This window comes from Microtus pennsylvanicus, chromosome 2 (genome assembly GCF_037038515.1).
Source record: "Microtus pennsylvanicus isolate mMicPen1 chromosome 2, mMicPen1.hap1, whole genome shotgun sequence".
In the NCBI taxonomy this organism is placed as follows: Eukaryota; Metazoa; Chordata; class Mammalia; order Rodentia; family Cricetidae; genus Microtus; species Microtus pennsylvanicus.
Window position 1 is genome coordinate 104,459,455 of NC_134580.1, and position 21,873 is coordinate 104,481,327.

General features: G+C 41.7%; 1 protein-coding gene across 1 annotated transcript in view; it reads right to left on the reverse strand.

Moving 5' to 3' along the window:
* The window catches only part of Atp8b4 (ATPase phospholipid transporting 8B4 (putative)), a 158,206-nt gene that overhangs the window by 29,391 nt on the left and 106,942 nt on the right, over positions 1-21,873 (reverse strand). Inside the window, exons 18-23 of the mRNA XM_075962061.1 lie at positions 20,033-20,197; positions 19,011-19,122; positions 10,230-10,335; positions 3,855-4,002; positions 1,339-1,522; positions 600-823 (exon numbers count right to left, since the gene is read on the reverse strand). Coding sequence (XP_075818176.1) covers positions 600-823; positions 1,339-1,522; positions 3,855-4,002; positions 10,230-10,335; positions 19,011-19,122; positions 20,033-20,197 — 939 coding nt within the window. The remainder of the gene's footprint in view (positions 1-599; positions 824-1,338; positions 1,523-3,854; positions 4,003-10,229; positions 10,336-19,010; positions 19,123-20,032; positions 20,198-21,873) is intronic.

Genomic DNA, 21,873 nt, shown 5'->3' on the forward strand with positions numbered 1-21,873 from the left:
GTGACTATGATTGCCTGCATGAGACCTACTTGACCCAGGCCAGTCACCATCACAGCCTGCATGGGAGCAGTGCTCATGACCCGCCAACTTGGCTAAGTTTTCACTGTTGATGGCTGACGGTGGAGGAAAACTCAGTTCTCTTGAAGGCTGCAGTCCCTGGAAAGTTGACCATGTGCCAGTGAACAACCACATGCCTATGAGTTTCTGGGCAGCACAAATTGGACTTGGCAGGTGGTAATTTTTTAAGACATATAATTGGGCAGGGGTGGAGTTGAAAGAATCTGGAAGGAGTTGGGGTGAGGTGAGTGCGGGATGATCAAACATATTGTAGGCATATGTGAAAATTTTAAGGCATAAAAATATAGTTTAAAAACTCTTTATTGAGCTTACCTGTTATCATGCCAAAACATTTCAATAAAAGCGAAGAGATATGTGGGAAGTAGTAATTAGTTATTCTATAAATAAGAAAAATTCCAGCTACACTTTTTTTTTAATGTGGGATGGTGTCTCAAAGTGCCTTTTCTCTATTAGTAAAATAGTGTGAAGAAGAGTGGGTGTCTGTCACCTGTGGGAGAAAACTCGGGGTGCTTTTTACTCACCTGTGCCGAGAAACCACAGAAGAAGGCAAACCAGAAATGCACGAGGGTGAAGGCAAAGTTCTTGTAGAAGAAATAGCATAAAAACTTGCACATCCTGTAGTAGGACCACCTTCCGTGAACAAGAAGCAGCCGCTGGAGATACTTAAACTGAGCCAAAGCATAGTCGCTGGCCAAGACTGCTTGCAGGCCTTCCTGGCCGCTGATGCCAATGCCAATGTGAGCACCTGGGGGGTAAAGAGGAGCTTTATCACCAAACAAAATGGCAGGATCTGTAAGGAGCTTCTTCCTCTTTTATGTTAGTCGTTTATTGTAACTGTATAGCCTCAATAATTATTATAGTTTTCACATATATCATGCATTCGTCACATAGTTAAGTATCAATTCTAGTTTTATATAAAAACCGGGCCAGGAAAAGTTTGGAAATTTGCACCTTACACAGGTACAGAACTAAGATGGGATCAACCCAGCTGCCTAGAATGAAGACCTGGCTCCTTTCACCTGTTCTGATGAGTTTTCCCCTCATCTTCAAGCAGGAGAAAGCGAGAAATGTGCAAATGATTTCACTGAAGAGCAGTATCTTAGGGATCCTAATAACTGTGGATGCGCTGGGCCCAGAAAGTATCATTCATGGAAGAACCATGGTAAAGTTAAATTAATGCACATTTCAATGACGTATTATTGCATGCTGAAACAGGACTCCGAACATGTCGTGTGCCTTGTTGAGAAGACACGCTCTTACTTTTAATCATGCTGACGTCATTGGCCCCATCGCCGATAGCCAAAGTTACAGCGTTCCTGTGCTTTTTGACCAGCTCCACCACTTGGGCTTTCTGGAGTGGTGTGACTCTGCAGCAAACCACAGCTTTGCACATGCAGGCGAGTTCCAAAAGATCGTTCTCCACATCACTTTCTAGGGCATGGGCCTGTATCATCAAAACACACAGAAATGAACAGTAACAGAGCATATGACCGTTGTCAAAGCAAACGTCTTGGTTCTTAACTGACTTCACTTCAGAACCATCTCATTACCTTGTCGAGTCAGAACCACAAAGGCAGTAACAAGAATAAAGGCATGAATATTGAGCCATCAGTGAGTTTCAAGGAGATTTAACATAGAAATAAGAGACAGGCCCTTCGTCTGTCTCTTTGACATGCTACCTTGTTTTCTTGGCAAGATATAGCTATAATAGATGCTGGAAAAGTTCTAGGAGCCTTCAGTAGAAGCAACAGAGAGAACCCACACACATCTCAACAGTTTTAAATGACCTGCAAACCACGGTGACTTCTACATTTTGGGCTGCTAGTCCCCTTTGTATTGTCTTGCACAGTTACTGTTTGTGAATGCCAGTGTGCAGACAAGACAACATGGCGCGGGGTTGGCCCTGAAATGCACAGTGGGTGAAATCAGAAGCCTGAACAATGGGCTGGCAGGTAGCCTGTGCTTCAGCCAAGGTTCCCCAACCATTTCCGTCCTTGCTCGGCATACCAAGAGCCTTTCTATGCTCTAAGACACCACTGAGAAAAAGAGCACAATTCTCTCCACGTAACTGGACAATGACCTTTCTAGAAACATTTTATTTTGCACTTTATAATAGACACGTTCAAAGGAAACAAGAATCTATTTTAGCCACAGAGACAGCTGCTCTGAGCTAGTAGACTCTCGCGGACTCTGGCCTGACAGCTGGGGAATCTGCGTGGACGCAAACTAGGCCCGGTGAATACGGGGCGACAGTTGTGTGACTTCATCTGTTGGGGGAGGGGCTGGCAATGGGACCAGGACACATCCTGGGGGCATGAACTGGCTATTTAAAGCCCATTCCCTCTGGTGGGATACCTTCCTCAACCTTGATACGGGGGGTGGGGCTTGGTTTTGCCTTAACTTGGTACTGTAGACTTTTTTGACTCCCCAAAGGAGGCCTTAGCCACCTCTGAGGAATGGGTGGGGGAGGGTGGGATGGGAGGAGGTGGGAAAAAGCAGGAGAAGGGAAGGGAAACTGGAATTAGTATTTAAAATGAAAAAAAAAGAAAGGAGGAATCTACTTTTAAGTAATAAATATTTGAGTAACCTGAGCAAATCCTTAGCAAGCAGGGCTTCTGAAGAGCATCCATCTTAGCTCTTTCTTTCAACCGAGAGAAAGACAGGGCAGGTGAACATCACCTGAGAGCCCACACCCCCGTGCTGGCTTCCTCAAGCCCAAAGAAGAGTCAGAGCATACATAACCTATTAGGGATCCTGTCCTACTGTGTTGGCTGGGCCATTCAGCTCTAGATCTTAGCAGACAGACATAACTTTCAGTTGGTGTTCATCTGTGCAAGGGAAAAGTTCATGTCATCTGGACCAGCTTTCGACTGAGCTTGGCCTGCAGCTGAGCTCTGTAACTTTCCATGGTGTGGAAGGCAACACATCGCTGTGTCTGGGATCCAGCTGGATGGAGCTTAGAGCAGGCAGATGGCCACAAGGGGGAATCTAATAGACTCGCCTCCAACTCCTTTTGTCCACTAAGAAACCGTCCTCAAGAACAAATGTTCATTTTCCAAACTCCAAAGTGAAAAATGAGCATCAAAGCCAAAGAAAGATGTGAGATTAAGTCCTTTGTACACATAAACGATAATTTCACTAGACTGCAGCCGGGGCTTTTGTATTCTAATTAGAGACTTGGAGGAGCCATTTGAGTTTCATTCGGAGCTTGGAACCTGAACTGCGTAAAAAGTACAATGCAAGTTTATTCTATTATGACAAAAACCAGATTTCCTAATCAAATCAAATTGTTTGGCTTTGCTGTAGAATGTTGCTATTTAGAAAAAAAACACACCAGAGGTATCTTAATGGCAATGATTTGGTGTGGTAATTCTATGAAGGTCAGGTTATGACTCGCAAATCACAAACATTAGCAAGAGCAGTAACTGGAACCCATCCATCCAGTTGCATTACTTCAATTAAGTGAGACTGAGCTGTGACATTCCCCCCCTTACACAAGCACTTAAACAATTCTCCTAAGTGACTGTTTAGGCAGAACTCATAGATCCGCCGGGAACTGTTGCTCCAGCACCTCGCAGCCAGTGTAATCATCCAGACGATGTAGGAAATGCACCCTAGAAGTCTTCCCTTTCGTAAACAGGAAATCCTGTGCACGCCCTGGTTCTTGTAGTGTCATTTGTTTGGAAAACACAAAAGGGGTTCTCATTATGACAGCACAAAAGAGATGATTATTGGGGCAAAGAAAAAGAAAGGACAATAGCCTCCGGCCAACTCACCAAACTGTGGCCATTTATGACTAAGGCATAGTCTCCTGATACCGCTTCTTCTGCACCCGAGTCCAGCTCCAGCTGCTGCTTACTTTCATTAAGTACGTGTCCATTGGAAAAACTCGTGTTTTGTCCAAACAAATTTTCCTTGGCTTTCCTTAAAGAATAGGAGAATTTAAAAAAGGCATAACAAAGTACACAGCGCCCATCTATATAACTCTACCAAAAGGCTGGCCTAGGACTTAATTTATTCCATCACTATTCAGACAGAAATAGGCCCAAGAACTAGGTCCACCAAACAAGCTGATAGGCAGACAGCAGTACATGTCAAAGAACCGTATGATGTGGGGGCGAGGCACAGGAAATAGACAGGGAGGAATACCGAGCTGGGTGGTGGCACACACCTTTAATCCCAGCACTCAGGAGGCAGAGGCAGGTGGATCTGTAAGTTCAAGGCCAGCCTTGTCTGCAGAGCGAGTTCGAAGACAGTCAAAGCTGTTACACAGAGAAATTCTGTCTTGAAAAGAAGGGGGGAAAAGAATGTTTTAAACTACCCCAAAACTAGTTTTAACTAAGGGATCTTGATAGCTTTGGCATCTAAAGGTGAAGAAACTATTCTCTGGCATACAATATTTTAAATACGCTAAACAGACTAAAGACAATGACTGATACCTTGCCATTGCACGGCCAGTGCCCTCCTCCTTCTCCTTCCTTCCCTCTCCTTTTCTGAATTCTTCCCTCTCCCTCCCCTTCCCCATGCACACATACGCACGCTCGCGCGCACACATACACGTGTGGTGTATGTGGAGTAAGTGTGGGGGATGAGTGTGTGCGCATGCCCATCAGTTTGACATCCAATGTTAAAGGAAACTACAAGTACCAAAGCCGGAGGCTGTGGCAAATGGAAATCCCTTGCACTGCTCTAGACCTGCTCAGCAATAGTTACAGAGTCCTGCACACATCTTCCCCATGTCTCCCGTTTAAGAGAAAGTTTGTTTGGTGACATAACACCATGAGAAGTGGCATTTTACTGTCCTTTTAAAAAATGTGATGATGTCTTTAAAGGAAGGGAAATTCCCTCCGAGAAGACCCGTGTGGCACGTGGTTATAAATAACGGTTCTATTGGCATAACCACGGGAGCTTCCATCATAGGAATGCCAGCAGATGCTGCCGCACCAGGGTACCCAAGCTGGCCACTTGCAAGGGAATGTACAATTACATGTGCAGATGAACGCCAGGGGAAAAACAGGAAGTAAGGAATAAATTAGTAGATGTTTTGACTGATGGCAAAATGAACTGTCTCCCCGAAATCCCACCCAGTGTGGAAAACATTTATTAAAATAGGTTTATATTGAAGTTCCTCTGATAGGAGAGAACGACCATATTAAAACAAACATGTTGCCTTCAGGCTTTTGAGGCATTTAAAAACGCATCACTAAGAATTTACATTCGAAACTACAAAGGAGACCCAGAAGCCCTGAAGCCACCTTGTTCCCTGGCTCAACATTGCCTTCTGCTGTCCAGGACCAAAATCGCGGCTCACTTAAAAATCCTATCCCTCTTCCTGGGTTCCCAAACAGCTAACAGACAGTTCTCAAAAACAAACACGAGGATGGGTAGAGATGAGAGTTCCGTGGGAAATGCACGGCAGGAAGGCAAGCCCGGAGAAGGACTGTCGCGAGCGGGAGGTTCAAGCTTCCACAGGACACAAGCAATCCAAGGAATGCTCATCGTGGCCCTGAAAACTGACAGCGCCACATGCTGAATGGGAGAAAAACTGGGCGCGAGCTCTTCTATGAAAGTGCTGCAGATCCCACAAGCTGGGTTTTGAGAAGGCACTGAAGCAAAAGCCCATCTCCCAGGGTTCCCTGTGTAGAGAGGCCCTCACCTGCTGTATAAATGACTCAACCTGTGTCCCTCTTGGAGAATAAAGACATTCCCAAGGAGAGCGAGGTTCGTGACCACACTAGTTGAGATCCTATTTACTTAGTTTCCCCAACAGTGTCTTCCTAACAGGTGACACAAACCCTCATTCTAGGCAGAAAAGGGACAAATTTTATACTCTGCTAAAATTCCTAACGCTCCCTCCTCCCAGACTTTGACTCCCTGCCGGACTGGATGCGCACATGCTCAGACCTAGGTGGGTGTGCATAGCTGTCATTTCTTTTCCTTCCTGAAACCCAGTTCTCCAAATACAAGCTCGTTCTCACCAAAGCAATTATTATTAGGAGGGGGGAAGCTGCTCATAACACCTTTCGATGAAGACGTGCATTGTGTAGGCATCACACACACTGTCTAACAAACAGAGGCAGAAACGAAAGACTGCCTTGCTTCCGAGCATTTGTAATGAGGGGCAGTTTAGCACAATGCTGGAGTGCAGGAGGTGCGCCGACGACAGCCCAAACCATCAGAGGCTCAGTACAGCAGAGCGAGGCCTGTACTCGGGCATGCCTTCCATTTTGTCAGCCCTTTGCTGGCCCTCGAGATCCCAGAATTAAAAAGATCTGTTGGGCAACAGGTTTAAATTATGACATCGTGTTTAAAGGGAAGGAATTTGGACTTCAGTACAAAGGCCAGTTGCTTCGTGGTTGCTTATCCCTGGGCACTTGGGTATGCCTCGGGCAGATTAGCTATCTGACTTTTGGTCACTTGATTAGTCCATGGCAGGCCCGGGAACTGGTTACCACAACAAATGGCTTCACACGTGCAATCCGCCACAAGCTATCTCTAGGACGGAGTAAGATAGGATGACAGAGGCAGGCAATTAGAGACCACACGACACGACCACTACCAACAGTGGAGGCAGGGAGAAGGTGAATTAAGTTTCTAATGCAAGCTTCGACTTTATCATCCCTCACTACCCCCAAAGACCTATAAAGACACTGGTCCATTATCAGAAAGTGGGAACTGGCCTAGATAGGGGCACGAACCCCTGAAAACAGGCTGCATATATGCTATGTAACTTGAAAATTATACATCCATATTGACAACATCTAAACATATTTGACAGGTTTAACTACAAGCACTTAAGTAGTTTCCCTCCATTGACTCCTATCCCCCAGGTCCTACTCTTTGACACACTTTTTTTTTTGCATGAACTTTCACTGAACTTAAAAACACAACACAAGAACCCAGAATGTCACAAATTTATGATTTTAATATCATCCCCAAAGCTGTGGGCTCGGGTATATAAATCACCAAGATGAGGAACACAGCAGAGATTTCCACACAGGAGCTCTTAGGTGCTCGCTTCCCTCAGCTTCCATAGAAAGCAAATGCATTCTGGAAACGTATTCATTCTGCCAGGGAATTTTCTATTGTACATTGCTGCCATGTTAGATTCAAAACATGAAGGCACCTCCAAGTCTGGACTGAAATTAGCATTGCCAGCCTTGTCAATGAGCAATGGAGCCTCATGGGATGTGAGATGCTACACCGACCTGTACATATTTTCCTTTGACTATTTTTCTTCTCATTAAAAAATAAGCATGTTTTTAGGTTTTTAACCAGTTGCAAAACTTTGCACAAATACTACTATTTATGATAACATAACCAACAAGGAGATAAGCTTGTTGCTTAATTCTATTACCTAGAAAGAACCATGGCGTGTATTTCCCAGGGCTTGATAGGTAGTTAGGTAGGTAGATGTATAGTAGTGTGTGTGTTTTCAACATTTCTCATTCTATGTGTGTTTTATAATTTCATTTTTTCACTTAAATATGTCACCTATCTTCCAAAGTCAATCAAATCAAAATCATTTTTGCTGACTATTTTGTATTCCATTACTGCAAATATCACAGTATTTGGCAAAATTCTTCACAACTAGGTCTATGAGCTATTCTTAATTATCTAATATCATACCCAATGCAGCAATAAATATTTCCTCAGTTACATATTCATATATTTGTTCATTGTTTCCTTAGAAGAAGTTGCTGGAACAGGGATCACTGAGTCAAAGGCATGCGTGTTTATATTTCTGGAGTGCATTGCTACTTTCCTCTTATAGAGAATTCTACCATTCAAAGGTCCCAACAATGATACGTAAATAACACATGTTTTCCCATGTTTCCTCCATGGAATGACAGCTATGACATCTAAGTAGTCAACTAGTTGTAGTTGGATAAAATCTTGAGGTACTAACTCAACTGCTTCTCCAACTAGTCCCATGAACTCAGGGGCCTTCTCTTTACTCGGGGGCACATCTTGCCTGGGAAGGGAACTAAACACAAAGATGGGGGGTCAAATTCTTGGTTTCTGAGATCCAAAATAGACTCTTGAAAGGTATACTATCAATATCACTATCGATATCACTCTGAATCTTAGCTGCCAGGAATGTTGCTAACTGAGTATTTTTGAGAGGAAAACAGTAAGGTTTCTTCAGGTCTCAAAAGATGAATTTGTGCTGTCTTCAGGAACAGAGTAGAAGGCAAATCTCTCATGACGACGAGTGGCTAAATGAAGGCTTTGCCATGTCTGTAAGAGAGTCTCTTGATAGATGGTTGATGTGGGAAGGCCCAGTTGGTGGCAGATCTGGGGTATAGGAAAGCTAGCTGAGGGTTACTAGTGAGCCAGTAAGCAGCATCCTCTACGGCTTCCTCTTCCAGGTCTATGCTTTCAGATGCCTCCCTTGAGTTCCTGCCTTGACTTCCCCCCACTGATGGACTGTTTCCTGGAAGTGTACTATAAAATAAACCCTTTCTTCCCCAAGTTGTTTTTTGAGAGATTCAATGAAATGTAACTTCTTTGGAGGCATTATTTACCTCTTCAAACATAGTCTAACAGAAAATAAACGGTCTCCTATGCTCAGACACAGCCAACTCTGCCCGCTGCCTTCCATTCCTGGAGATTCACACTGATGCTAAGATTTTGTTTTGGAGGCTTTTGTTGCTAGTTTGGTATTTTTAGACTTCCAAAAGAACTGGGAAAGTCATCATTAACTGCTGCTTTGGTTTTTTTTTTTTTCTCTTAGCCTCTGTGAAAATTCAATGCCCATGCCTTAAGCTTTGTTGTTTTAAAAAGGTCTTCATGAAATCATTTTCTCTAAAATAAGTGGATACATTTTAAAATTGTGCCTCACAATAAATCTTGACAATGTTATTTTTGAAATTTTAGGTTTACTTGTGCAGGTTAGTTGCAAAAAAAGAAAGTGGTTTTAGTTTTAATAATTAAAGTGCAAATCAACTAACTACACCAGGAAATAAACGGGAAGAAAAATCTTTTGATTAATTGGTTTTACAATTTGTATAAAACACCAGAAATACATATACATACATATATGAACATAAATGACAGTTTACCTTAAATTAATATTTTAATTAGCCTTCCAAGTATTACTATTTCTCCCAGAGACTCCATGAATTCTATCATAAAAATGACATCAAAAATTATCAAAAATCATTAACTCCAATAAAAACATGGCCAGTATGCTGTCAATAAACAAATAATGCATTTTAAACTATATAAATAATTAAAATATATCAGTAATAATTAATGGAATTTTCTATTTTTATTTGACAAAGACATATGTGGTCTCCTGCTAGAACTCCTCACCACCACGCATGAGTCCTTTTCTACATGGGGTCACACAGAAACAACAGCAGATTCGACCTACAGGTATCAGTTGGTGAGATGCCGTCTAAGCCTCCCTTCCCTATCCAGCAAGCTTTAGTCAGAGAAGCTGTGGTAGCAGCAAGCAGAGCTGTTACAAGCCAGCCTTTTTCAAATCTAGAGGAAAAGAATTATGTAGATTTCTAATGTTTTTGTCCAAATGAAGTGACAGGAAATAAATATAACGAACGGAGAAACGTTAAGAAGTATTAGTTCTCCGAATTTAATATTTCTGTACTCCTAAGTCCAGTGTTTCCTAGCGCTAGGGGGTAGCTGTACAAGCAGCAGGCAGCCTGGTCTGAGCACTCGCTCTTCCGATCATGCGGCATCTCCTACTGTGTTCTCCAGAGTTACCTTATCACACTCGGGTGCCTAGTAAACACTAATTCCAGTGCTCTATACCTCGGAGACAGGACTCAAAGGTGGAAGGAAGCCAGGTAACTGGTATTTTTAAAACACGCCTTCCTTGACATTGTTATTCATCGTCACTTAATATCGTCCAGGCTTTTGCTAAGAAACAATTTTAAAGAACAACATACACGACTTGAGATTCTTCCCTTACAACACATGGGAAATGTAGGCACCCCGGAGACTCGTTGCCAATGTTAGCTTCATCCTAGCTTTTGTGTCGAGCGTGAACGAGACTGAAGGAAAGCTTGCAGGAACACCCGCACTAAGAGGAAGCACTAGGGATGGCGGCTTACAAACCTCTGCTTTCCCAAACTCCTGGCAGTCCTTTCCCCTTCCCAGACTTCTCCCTTTCCCTCCACACACACCTGAGTTCTTGCCGCACTTCTAGAGCTGTGTTCCCCGTTATCACAAACACGGCATCCATGGCGTCCGTCAGCACATTGCAGGCGTAACCAATATTAATGGCAGTCTCTGGTACAAAGAAAGATCGCCTCTTGTTACATAAAGTTTTGAAGCTGTGACTGTGTCCCCAGAGACTACCAGACCCACTGATGTTAGCACACACACACTGCAGCAGAGGTCTAGACCTGAAGCCCAGAACCAAAGTCACCCCTCACGAAGCTGTTGGAGGTTGATTTTCAAAACTACCTTTAGATTCTCAAATCAATACTCACTTGTATATCCTAAGCTCCTGTGATACAATGAAGAAAAAAGATAAACCTTTTTTTACCAGAAACTATAAATAATTTTGAGTGCCAAAATACTAGACTTGGCTAATATTCAATTCTAATATGACAGGCTTAAAGCATGGGATAAAACCTGACTCACTGAACATAGCGGACAATGAGGACTACTGAGGACTCAAGAACAATGGCAATGGGTTTTTGATCCTACTGCACGCACTGGCTTTGTGGGAGCCTAGGCAGTTTGGATGCTCACCTTACTAGACCTGGATGGAGGTGAGTGGTCCTTGGACTTCCCACAGAGCAGGGAACCCTGATTGCTCTTTGGGCTGACGAGGGAGGGGGACTTGATTGGGGGAGGGGGAGGGAAATGGGAGGCGGTGGCGGGGAGGAGACAGAAATCTTTAATAAATAATTAATAAAAATAAAATAAAAAATAATAATAATTTAAGACAAACACATAAAAAATTTTGTAGTTTTCATGCTAAATGAAGAAGAATGGAATTTACTAATCAGTTAAGAACCATCCAGAACTGCTCTGCCAGAGACCTGGAGAATTAGACGGTAATTTCTGTTCGAGTTTTATAATCTTTTATTCGAAAAATACAGAATCATGAAACACTAGCTAGTTCTACAAAATGGTTAGGCTTGTCCTAAAACAAAAAAGACAAATAATGAAATCTCAGTGTATCTTTTATATAAAGAAATCAGATAGATAATGGTAAATGCATTGGTACTTGTAGTAATTGAATAGTTGAGCCCATAGAGAATAGGCCTATAATCCTAGCTATGTGGGAGGCAAAGGCAGGGAGGGTCACAAGTTCAAGGCTAGCCTGGGCAGTTTAATGAGAACCTGTCTCAAAACAGGAAGGATGGGATATGCTGAGTGGAAGAATGTTTCCTAACATCTGTGAATCCCTAGGTCAAGTCAACAGCACTGCAAAGAGACAGACAGGCAGACAGTAGGAATATAGGTGTGTATATATAGTTACATAGGGAATCAATTTATCTCAAATGTAAGACGCTAAATGTTCTATAAGGTATCTAACAAGATGGATAGATGTAGTCTTTAAAATAGGCACATGCTAGTTAACTGAATATTTTCTGTTTTCTAATGATCGAACATAAAATTTTAAGCTTTCATTGTTAACAGCAGATTAAAAACTTATTAAACTATTTTTCTTCCTTAAGAAAACAACACTCAATTCTATCCCCCAGGACCCTTCCCCTTGCCCAGGCCATCCCAGCTTCTTACCAGATCTGCTGCTGGGTTCTGGGCCCCAACCTCAACCCCAACATTCAGGCACAGGCCACACCAGTCAGAACTGGTAAGAGACCAGCCTGCCAACAAATTTGACCTACTCTCTCGATTCTATCCCCTGGGATCTCTCCAAGCGCATATGCCACCACTGCTGGGCCCAAGCCCCAACCCCAGCAGACTTCTCCCACTCAGGAGCAGGTCACACAGGTTAGAGCAGGCACAAGTTACACCTGCTTAGACTCCAGCTGCTCAAGTGCAGGCCACACCAGTCAGAAGAACAGAGACCCTCTGCTATACCAGAGTCCAAGCTAACCACCAGAAGGATAATTCCCAACTTGGAGAGAATCTCCCAACTAGACCAGAGATCATGCCAGCAGTCAGAAATCCAGGCTACAAAAACTAGGAAAAAAAATAGAAGAAACAGAAAGCAAAGAAGAAAACACCCATCTAACAAAGACAAACTCAGATATCAAAGACTAGAACTTATCATCCAAAACCCAGATGACTAAACACCAATGTGAAAATACAATCAGCTACAGCCAGAGCAATACAGCATCACCAGAGCCCAGCTGTCCTATGACAGAAAGACCTGAATATTCCACCACAGACAAAGCACAAGAAAATTACATATAAAAAGCTTTATGAAGATAATAGAATTTCTTAAAGAGAACATTAAAAATTCCCTTAAGGAAATCAAGAAAAAGACAACCAAATAATTAGAGGAAATCAACAAATCCCTTAGAGAATGCCAAGAAAGCCAAGAAAAAAGACAACAGGTGAAGAAAATTATTCATGATATCAAAATCACAGTAGAAGCAATAAAGAAAACACAAACTGACCAACTGAGGGAATGATGGAAATGGAAAATCTGGGGAAACAAATAGGAACTACAGATGCAAGCATCATCAACAGAATACAAGAGATGAAAGACAGAATCTCAGGCATTGAAGATAAAATAGAAGAAATAGATTCATTGATCAAAGAAAATGTTAAATCTAAAAATACCTAACACAAAATATCAAGGAAATTGGAACACCATGAAAAGACTAAACATAAGAATAATAGGTATAGAAGAAGGAGAAGAATCTTAGCACAAAACCCCAGAAAATATATTTAACAAAATCATAGAAGAAAATTACCCTAACCTTAATGTGGGATTCCCCTCTGTATGCTGTGAATGTGTTTTATTACCACTGGTTAATAAAGAAGCTGCTTTGGGCCTATGGCATCACAGAATAGAGCAAAGCGGAAATTCCAAGCAGAGCTAGAGGCAAAAAGAAGGCAGAGTCAGAGAGATGCCATGTAGCTGCTGAAGGAGAAGCCTGCCCACCGAAACGTCATCTATAAACCATACGCCTTATGGTAAAATATGAAATAATAAGAATGGGTTAATTTAAGATGTAAGAGTTAGTTAATGAGAAGCCTGAGTTAAGAGACCAAGCAGTGTTTTAATTAATATAGTTTCTGTTTGATTATTTTGAGTCTGGTGAGCTGGGAAATGAACAAGCAGCTTCTGCCTACATAACCTAAACAAGGGCAGGCCTATAAAGATAAAGAAGCTTACAGAACACCAAAGAGACTAGACCAGAAAATAAATTCCCTTGTCACATAACCAAAAAACTAAACATACAGAACAAAGAAAGAATATTAAAAGTTGCAAAGGAAAACAGCCAAGTAACATATAATGGAAGACCTACATCAGAACTACACCCAACTTCTCAACAGAGATTATAAAAGCCAGAAGGTCCTGAACAGACATTCTGCAGACTCTAAGGGATCACAGATACAAGCCCAAACTACTATGCCTAGCAAAACTTTCAATCACTAAAGATAGAGAAAACAAGATATTTCATATCAAAGCCAAATTTAAGCAATATCAACCCACAAATCCATCCCTATAGAAGGTACTAGAAGGAAAATAATAACTCAATAAAGTTAAGTGCACCCACAAAAACATAGTCAATAGATAACCTCACACCATCAAAATTGAAAGTGAAACACACAACACTACCAACAACAAGAACAACAGGAATTAACAATCATTGGTCATTGATACCTTTCAATATCAATGGACTCAATTTACCAATAAAAAGACAGACACTAACAGAACGAATATGAAAACAGAAGTCATCCTTCTGTTGCATTAAAAAAAAATCAACATCAAAGATAGATATTATCCCAGAGTAAAGGGTTGGAAAAAGATTTTCCAATCAAATGGACCTAAAAAAAAACAAGCCAGTGTATCTATTCTAATATCTAACAAGATAGACTTCAAACCAAAAGTAATCAAAAGAGATGAAAAAGGACATTTCATACTCGTTAAAGGAAAAATCCACCAAGGTGACATCCCAGCTCTGAACATCTATACCCAAAATGCAATGACACCCACATATGCAAAAGAAACATTACTAAAGCTTAAATCACACATTGAACCCCACACATTAATAGTGGGGACCACGCACTCTCACTAATGGACAGGTTATCCAGACAGAAACTAAACAGAGAAATAATGGGACTAACAAATGCTGTGACTCAAAAGAACCTAACATATATCTACAGAACATTTCACCCAAACACAAAAGAATATATCTTTTCAGTACCTCGTGGGACCTTCTCCAAACTGGTCATATACTCAATCACAAAGGAAATCTCAACAGATACAAGAAAATTGAAATAACCCCCTATATCCTATCAGACCATCATGAATTAAAGCTGGATATCAACAACAGAAACAACAAAAAAATCTACAAACTCATGGAACTGAGCAACTCTCTATTGAATTACTACTGGGTCAAGGAAGAAATAAAGAAAGAAATTAAAGATTTCCTATAATTCAATGAAAATGAATGCACAACATACCCAGACTTATGGGATACAATGAAAAAAAAGTGCTAAAAAGAAAATTCATAGCACTGTCTGCATGAACTAATTAGAGAATTATCATAAAAGAGGCTTAACAGTACACCTGAAAGCTCTAGAACAAAAAGAAGCAGGCATACCCAAGAGGAGTAGGTGACAGAAAATAACCAAATTCAGGACTAAAATCAATAAAATAGAAACAAAGAGAATAACACAAAGAATCAATGAAACAAAGAGTTGGTTCTTTGAGAAAATCAAAAAGATAGGCAAACCCTTATCCACACTAACTAAAAGGCAGAGAGAGAACATGCAAATTAATCAAATCAGAAATAAAAAGAGAGACTTAACAACAGACACTGAGAAAATCTGAAGAATCATTGAGTCATACTTCAAAAACCTGTACTCCACAAAATTGGAAAATCTAAAAGAAATGGACAATTTTCTCAATAGATACCACCAACCAAAATTAAATCAAGATCAGATAAATTATTTAAATAAACCCATAAACTCCAACAGAAGCAGTCATAAAAGTCACCCAACCAAAAACAAAGGCCAGGGCCAGATAGTTTAAGTGAAGAATTCTACAAGACCTCCAATGAAGAATACTCCTCAAGTTATTACACAAAATAGAAACAGAAGGAACAATGTCAATTTTTTATGAGGCCACAGTCACCCTGATACCCAAACCACATAAAGACTCAACAAAGAAAGAGAATTACAGACCAATTTCCCCTCATGAACACAGATGCAAAAATACTCAATAAAATACTTGTAAACTGAATCCAAGAACACATCAAAAAGATCATCCACCATGATTGAGTCAGCTTCATCCCAGAGATGCAGGAATGGTTAAGATATGTCAATGTAATCCACCATATAAATAAATTGAAAAATAAACAGACCTTGAAAGAATAATACTCAACTTCATATGGAAAACAAAACACCCAGGATAGCTAAAACAATCCTGTACAATTAACGGAACATCTAGAGGTATCATCATCCCTGATTTCAAGCTGTACTACAGAGCAGTGGCAATAAAATACTAATGTATTGACATAAAAATAGACAGGTGGATCAATGGAATGGAATCAAATCCCCACAGCTATGGACAGTTGATTTTTGACAAAGAAGCTGAAATTATACAATGGAAAATGGTGCTGGCATAATTGGATAGTGGCATGTAGAAGCACTCAGGAGGCAGATTCTCTGTGTGTTTGAGGCCAGCCTGGTCTAAAAGAGCTAGTTCCAGGACAGGCACCAAAGCTACATAGAGAAACCCTGTCTCAAAAAACCAAGAAGAAGGAGGAGGAGGAGGAGGAGGAGGAGGAGGAGGAGGAGGAGGAGGAGGAGGAGGAGGAGGAGGAGAAGGAGAAGGAGGAAGAAGAAGAAGGAGGAGGAGGAGGAGGAGGAGGAGGAGGAGGAGGAGGAGGAGGAGGAGGAGGAGAAGAAGTAGAAGAAGAAGAAGAAGAAGAAGAAGAAGAAGAAGAAGAAGAAGAAGAAGAAGAAGAAGAAGAAGAAGAAGAAGAAGAAGAAGAAGAAGAAGAAGACAAATAGATCCATCTCTATCACCCTGCACGGCACAAAACTCAAGTTCAAGTGGATCATCAAAGACTTCAACATACACTAAACCTGACAGAAGAGAAAGTGGGGAATAGCCTTGAACACATTGGCACAGGAGACAACTTCCTGAACCAAACACCAATTGCACAGGCACCAATTAATAAATGGGACCTCAGGAAACAGAAAAGCTCCTTTTGACACTGTCAAAAGGATAGAACAGAAGCCCACACAATGGTAAAAGCTCTTCACAAAGCCCACATCTGAAGAGGGCTAATATAGAAAATATATAAAGAACTCAAGAAACTAAACATCAACAAACCAAATAATCCAGTTAAGAAGATCTAAACAGAGAACTCTCAACAGAGGAATCTCAAATGTCCAAGAAACACTTAAAGAAATGTTCATCATCCTTAGCCATCAAGGGAAATGCAAATAAAAATGACACTGAGAGTCCATCTTACACCTGTCAGAATGGCTAAGATCAAAAACACAAGTGACGGCTCATGCTGGAGAGGATGTAGAGCAAGGGGAACGCTCCTCCACTGCAGTGGGAGTGCAAACTCGTACCACTGCTTTGTAAATAAATATGGCTATTTCTCAGAGAACTGGGACTCAATCTACCTCAAGACCCAGCTATACCACTGGACACTGGCTCAACTATGTTCATTGCAGCATTATTTGTAATAGCCAGAACCTGGAAACAACATAGATGTCCCTCAACCTAGGAATGGATAAAGAAAATGTAGTACTTATACATAATGGAGTATTATTCATCTGTTAGATACAATGACATCAGGAAATTTGCTGGCAAGTGGATGGAACTAGAAAAAAAAATCATCCTGAGTGAGGTAACCCAGACGCAGTTAAGACAAACATGGTATGTATTCACTCATAAGTGAACATTAACCATAAAGTAAAGGAGAACCATACTGCAACCAACAGACCCAGAGACGCTTGTTAACAAGCAGGGGTGGCTCAAGGAGGGATGGGGATACATGAATATCACTGCAAATTGGGAAATAGAAGGGGGAGGAGTATGGAAGGGGTTGTAAGGATGGAAACAGGAGGGACCAGGTTGGGGGAGGATGGAGAGAGGAAGTACTGGGAGAGACAGTTGGAATCTTGGGGCATTTCTGTGATGAGCTAGAAATCTAATTCAGTGGAAACCCCCAGGAATCCATGAGGGTGAACATAGCTAAGACCCCTAGCAATAGGGCATCCAGAGCCTAAACCAGCTGTCTCCTCTAAGCAGGCAAGACTTCCAGTGAAGGGACTGAGACACCAACCCAGCCAAAAGTCTTTTGACCTACAGTTGTCCTGTCTACAAGATGTGCCAGGGTAAAGATGGTGCCAAAATTGTGGGGGTGAGCAACTAATGGCTAGCCCAGCTGGAGATGCATATCCTGCAAGGTACCCAGAGGGCCAGACCCCAGACGCAGGATACCCCAGAGACCTAGGGTCTAGACCTAGAACCAAACATAAATGGCAAAAAAAGCCAACAAAAGATCCCTAATGATATTCTGAATACTCATAAAATTAGTGCCTAGCCCAGCTGTCATCAGAGAGGCTTTACCCAGCAACCAATGGAAATAGATGCAGAGACCCACAGCCAAACATTAGACAGAACTCAGGGAATCCTGTAGAGGAGGGGGAGGAAGGATTAGAGGACCAAAAAGGGTCAAGGACACCACAACAAAACCCACAGAACCAACTAACTTGGGCTCATAGGGGTTCACAGACACTGAACCAATAACCAGGGAGCCTGCATGGGACTGATGTAGGTCCTCTGCAGTACCATATATGGTACTGCTATGTAACTCAGTCTTTGTGTGGGACTTCTAACAGTGAGAGCAGGGGCTATCTCTGACTCTCTTGCCTGCTTTTGGGACCCTTTCCTCCTACCGATTGCCTCATCCAGCCTTAGTAGAAGGGAGGTGCCTAGATTCACTACAACTTAATATACCATGACAGGCTGATATCCACAGGAGGCCTCCCTGAAACTGAAGAGAAACAGTGGAGGAGTGGATGGGGCAGGGAGTGGGGTAAGGAGGGGAAACTTTGGTTGAGATATAAAAACAATAAATAAATAAATAAAGCTTTAAAAAGAAAACAACACTCACTCAGTGTCTAATCATTCCTAAAAGTGGTTCAGCTTCCACAGACAATCCTGGAATTCAGCCAGGTGCACAGATTGGTACAACTGTAGTTGTTAAGATACATTAACACGACCATAAACAGCTGAGAAACAGCTCGTGCCCTTAGCCTCTCGGGAGGTTGCTCAATACTCTGAGTTCTCCTAGAAGATCTCCCACACCTCCCTGCCATCAGGAAACTAAAAGACAATGTAGGGTCTCCAGTGTCTCCCTTCATGACTGATATAATAACGCTCGTATGAAAGCAGTGTTGAGAATGTTTCTCTATAAGCCGGGTGGTGGTGGCGCACGCCTTTAATCCCAACACTTGGGAGGCAGAGGCAGGCGAATCTCTATGAGTTTGAGGCCAGCCTGGTCTACAAGAGCTAGTTCCAGGACAGGCTCCAAAGCTACAGGGAAACCCTGTCTTGAAAAACAAAAAACAAACAAAAAAAGGATGTTTCTCTGTAAAGGCGGCAGCTCTATAGAAACTCTGCTGACCAGAGAATATACTATAAGAGGTATCGTTGTTAGTTTTTTCAGAAAGCATAGAGAACTAGGAAAATGTTGACGTACTTAAATTTGCTGGTTAACACATTTTTTTCAAAGAATTATTTCTCCTTCAAACATTGTCACCCCTTTCCAAGTTACCTTGTTTGTCTCCTGTTAGAATCCAGATCTTAATATTGGCTAGTGATAGACTTGCAACTGTTTCAATAACACCTTCTTGTAACTTATCTTCTACGGCAGTGGCACCTAGTAGCTTCGATGGAGAATGAAAATTAATGTTAATACATGCAAAGAACACATATAGCACCTGTAGCTTTCAGAGTTTAAAGATAAAAGAATGGAAAATGAAGACAGCTTATAAAATGTGAATATAGCAAGCACCCTATTGTGTATATAAATCGATCAATTGGGTAGAAACCCAAAAGAAAGCTCACAAGCCAAGCCTACTCAATAACAGAGGCTCAAGGAGGTAGAATTCACATGAGGAGGATGGAATGCGCAGATAACAGGCTTGCAGAAATGAGCCTAGGCTAACCCACCTCTAAGGATTTAAGAAGTCCCTAGCCGCTTCTCCACATTGAGCAGCAAGGGAGAGGTCCAAAGAAAAACCCTCCCCCCATAGTCCAAAAACTAAGGGGACAAAAGGTAGTATCATTCCATGAATTAAGAGGTCAGCGATAATCTAATAAAAAGTCAAGATTGTTCAATTTTCACCAAGTGATGAGACCTGCTTCCTATAACTCCCAGCTACCAACCCCCTTGGTCACTGGGATCTCTGAGAAGAGTGACTTCTAAAACAGACCACACTCTGGGTAGTCATCAGTCTTCTGGGCCTGGAGTTCACGCCTATAGCCCTGCTCCCTACCCACATCAATTGTCTCTGCACTAAAAGTGGGGTCACAGAGCATAGAGAGGAAATGAAGAGGCTGTATCAAAGATAAACTGGCAGTTGAGAAATAGGGCGTCTACTGTCCTTTACTTTGGGAGTATTTCCATTTCATAAGCTATTATTGCTGACAAAGCCAGTCCTCTAGATTCACTGGGGCCACACGTAGTAAGCTCAAAGCCAGCATACAAAGCGAGACTCAGCACCGAAAGAGAACTATTGCAAGATGACTTAGCCAAAGGTTTAAGCCTAAGAAATCACACTTCCAAACTTATACCATCAAATCTCTTTCAATTTCTTCATAGAGCCCAGACATCCTTTCATCCCTCTCCGTGGTGGCGGCATTTGCATCTTCGAGCATCTCCTGCCACACTTTAAAGTATTTGTCGTCAAGCTCTCTATAAGCAATCGCCAAGGTGCGAAGGCCTTCACCTGCAAATTCCTGTAAGAAAAGATGTAATCTTAGGAACAAGAAGACACCAGTAAACACAGCCAAAGTTCCCACAGTGTGGGAAGGGTTTCATTCACATCCATTTTGTCCCAAGAGCACTGCATGGCCATTCTGACTCCAGCTTCCCATCTCCTCAGACAGAGGAGAGAATGGTTGTGTTTTATGTTCATGCCTACAAGGTTTGACCTGCAGGGCACTAGTTTACCCCCTAAAAGCTGCTGAGAATGCCTGTTGAAGTGCTTTAACTGGGAGGAAAGGAATAGTATGGAAGAGAGATCTGTTTGGAACAACTGTACCTTCTTTATCTATAGGAAACGTTCCTGTCCGTGAGTCACAGGCCTAACTCCCAGTGATTAGAAGAGAGGCACTTGGAGGAGCCACAGATCTCCAGGCAAAGAGAAGAAGCCCTTTTGCAGACTGTATCAGGCTCTCTCACCAAGCCTTTCCACAGCCCCTAGTATAGTATCCTTGATGACCATGACCTTCTGGTTTTCATTGTTTCAATTGAGAAGTCAGGTGTAATTCTGACAGATATGCCTTTATATTTTACTTGGCCTTTTTCCTTTGTAGCTCTTAATATTCTTTCTTTATTCTGTGTGTTTAGTGTTTTTATTATTATGTGGTAATGGGATTTTTTTTGATCCAGTCTATTTGGTGAAATGTAAGCCTCTTGTATCTTCATATGCATATCTTTCTTCAGGTTGGCAAAGTTTTCTTCTATGATTTTGTTGAATATATTTTCTGTGCTTTTGAGTTGGACTTCTTCTCCTTCTTCTAAACCTATTATTTTTAGGTTTGGTCTTTTCATTCTGTCCCATATTTCCTGGATATTTTGTGTTAAGATTTTGTTAGATTTAACATTGTCTTTGACCAATGAATCTATTTCCTCTATTGTAACTTCAGTGCTTGAGAGTTTCTCTTTTATCTCTTGTATTCTACTGTTTATGCTTGCATTTGTGGTTCCTGATCATTTTCCTACATTTTCCATTTCCAGAATTCCCTAGGTTTGTGTTTTCCTTATTGTCTCTATTTCAGTTTCCAAATCTTGAATCATTTCTTTCACCTGTTTGATTGCTTTTTCTTGGTTTTCTTTAAGGGGATTTGTCGATTTTTTTTTAATTTTCTATTTGTCTTTTCCTCCATTTCTTTGAGGGAACTTTTCATTTCCTCTTTAGGGGCCTCAAACATTCTCCTAAAGTTATTTTTAGGTCGTTTTCTTCTGCTTCATCTGTATTAGAGTGTTGGAGTTGTGCTATTGTAGAGCCACTAGTTTTTGGTGGCATTGTGTTTTTCTTTGTGGTGTTGAGTGTGCTTTATTTTTTACCTTGTCTACCCATATTTTCCTCTGGTGTACTTGTGGCCGTGTCTCTGGTAATCACTCTTCCAGGTGCTAGTAGATCCAAAGCTCAGATGGTTGTTCCTCGTGGTGAGTCAGGGCCATGGTTCTAGTCACCCTGGAAGTCACTCAGCATAATAGGATGTTTCTCAGTGCTCCTGGAGTTTGCTCTCCAATCTCGGAGGTCGTTTGGGTCTGCTCTCAAGGATGTCTCTGCTCCAGAGGAGGTCCTTAGCTCCTGCATGATCCTGCAAAGGTTGCTGGCTCAAGCCTGCTCCCATGGAGGTCGTTGACTCGGGCCTGCTCCAGTGGAAGTCACTAAAGTTTCATT